We start from the raw sequence: 1,655 nt of genomic DNA, 5'->3' as shown, positions 1-1,655 counted from the left end.
AGGTAATTGTACTGAATGTTATATTGTATATTATATTATATTATATTATATTATATTATATTATATTATATTATATTATATTATATTATATTATATTATATTATATTATATTATATTATATTATATTATATTATATTATATTATATTATATTATATTATATTATATTATATTATATTATATTATATTATATTATATTATATTATATTATATTATATTATATTATATTATTATATTATATTATGAACCTACAGCGTTTCGCTCCAGTTCAGGCCTTTAACTGCTAGGCAACGACATGCAAAATAAAGCATACAACAAACTCTCATTCATATCGAAACAGATTTTCTATTTATCTCATTTTTAGATTGATGTGAAAACAAATGTGATGGCTCAATCATGCATTGTACCAGAATTCTTTGTTGAAGCCAGTAGGATACACACATGGCACAAAGACATGGTTTCTGGATTTTCTCCCACAGAAGTGTATGTATTATTTTGATGGATATGGAAAAGCCGTGTGAGTGTCTGCTGTGTGTATAGAGATGTTTTGTAAAGACCGGGCATCTGTAGGCAGCGGTCCAGGTAACAGATTGTTTGTCTGTGTTTCTGGAATGGGAATGTTTCTCCTGACACATTTTTATTATACCACTGTTCTCACTGTGATTCATGTGTTTCAGCTGTGGTCTATCATCCATAATCATCCACAACCTTTCACTGAATATTGTTCTTTTTTCCCCTCCTTCTTTTTGAATACAATCATATGAGATAAAGCTGAATTTGAACTCTGTGTTCTGGCTTGCTAAAAGTGTTGTTTGCGTGTCATTTTAGCATGTGTCTGCATACCCGCCGTTTTATCTCCCTGGCTCGTGTCCAGATATCTCATTCTTGAACGGTAGAGGAAAACTGAGATTAAAATGACTCTTTATCTCTAACCCATTTCCTCATTCCTGTTTTTGGACAGATTATCCCCCCACTCATAGACCTCAATCAAAACCGCAGTAAGCTGAAACTGTACATCAGCCACCTCACGGCCCTGTGCCACGAGAGAGACCCCCACATCCTGCAGAACCTGGCCCCGCCCTCCGCATACCACCGCAGCCAACAGGACGCCTGGGAGGAGGAGCTTCAGAAGATGAGCCCCGAGCAGGTAAGAATGGGTGATACTCTTTTCACTGAAATGTATCACTTTTTATTGTATGTATTAGTTTAACTCATTTTAATTTGTAATATGTATAATATATTTATAAATGTAAAGTAAAAACTATTTGTATATATTTTGCTCTATTTAATATTATATATATATATATATATATATATAAAGCAATACAGATATAATATGTTATATAATTATTATACATGTATTAGTTTGAAGATGTAAAAAAATAAAGATTAACATCAACCAAAATCAATTGAAAAATGATACATGTAAACAGATGTTAGTAAAAGTATTGTTCATTCTTAGTTCATAATACCTGTTGCATTGACTAATGATACTAAACTGAACGTTATTGTAAACTGTTACCATAAAGACTTTGTCGAGGATAGTTTGGTCCTCAAATCAATGTAACTTTTTATACATCTTGCCTTTTCTTCATGACTCAACTTAGCAAATAAAGTTTGTGTATTTATGCGTATATGCACACTCAAGGAACCGTAA

The 1,655-nt window shown here is 31.5% G+C and overlaps 1 protein-coding gene across 7 annotated transcripts in view; it reads left to right on the top strand.

The window, feature by feature from the left end:
* Positions 1-1,655, top strand: part of erc1b (ELKS/RAB6-interacting/CAST family member 1b) — a 231,614-nt gene that overhangs the window by 200,982 nt on the left and 28,977 nt on the right. For 5 of the 7 annotated variants that reach the window (XM_016447524.1, XM_016447521.1, XM_016447523.1 and 2 more), the window contains one exon: positions 960-1,145. In XM_016447524.1, coding sequence (XP_016303010.1) covers positions 960-1,145 — 186 coding nt within the window. Of the gene's footprint in view, positions 1-959; positions 1,146-1,655 lie in introns of those variants that run through there. The other 2 variants (XM_016447526.1, XM_016447525.1) reach the window with 1 other exon arrangement.

Source organism: Sinocyclocheilus anshuiensis, unplaced genomic scaffold (assembly GCF_001515605.1).
Source record: "Sinocyclocheilus anshuiensis isolate Anshui unplaced genomic scaffold, SAMN03320099.WGS_v1.1 scaffold283, whole genome shotgun sequence".
Taxonomy (NCBI): domain Eukaryota; kingdom Metazoa; phylum Chordata; class Actinopteri; order Cypriniformes; family Cyprinidae; genus Sinocyclocheilus; species Sinocyclocheilus anshuiensis.
This window is presented reverse-complemented; position numbering and strand designations above follow the sequence as displayed.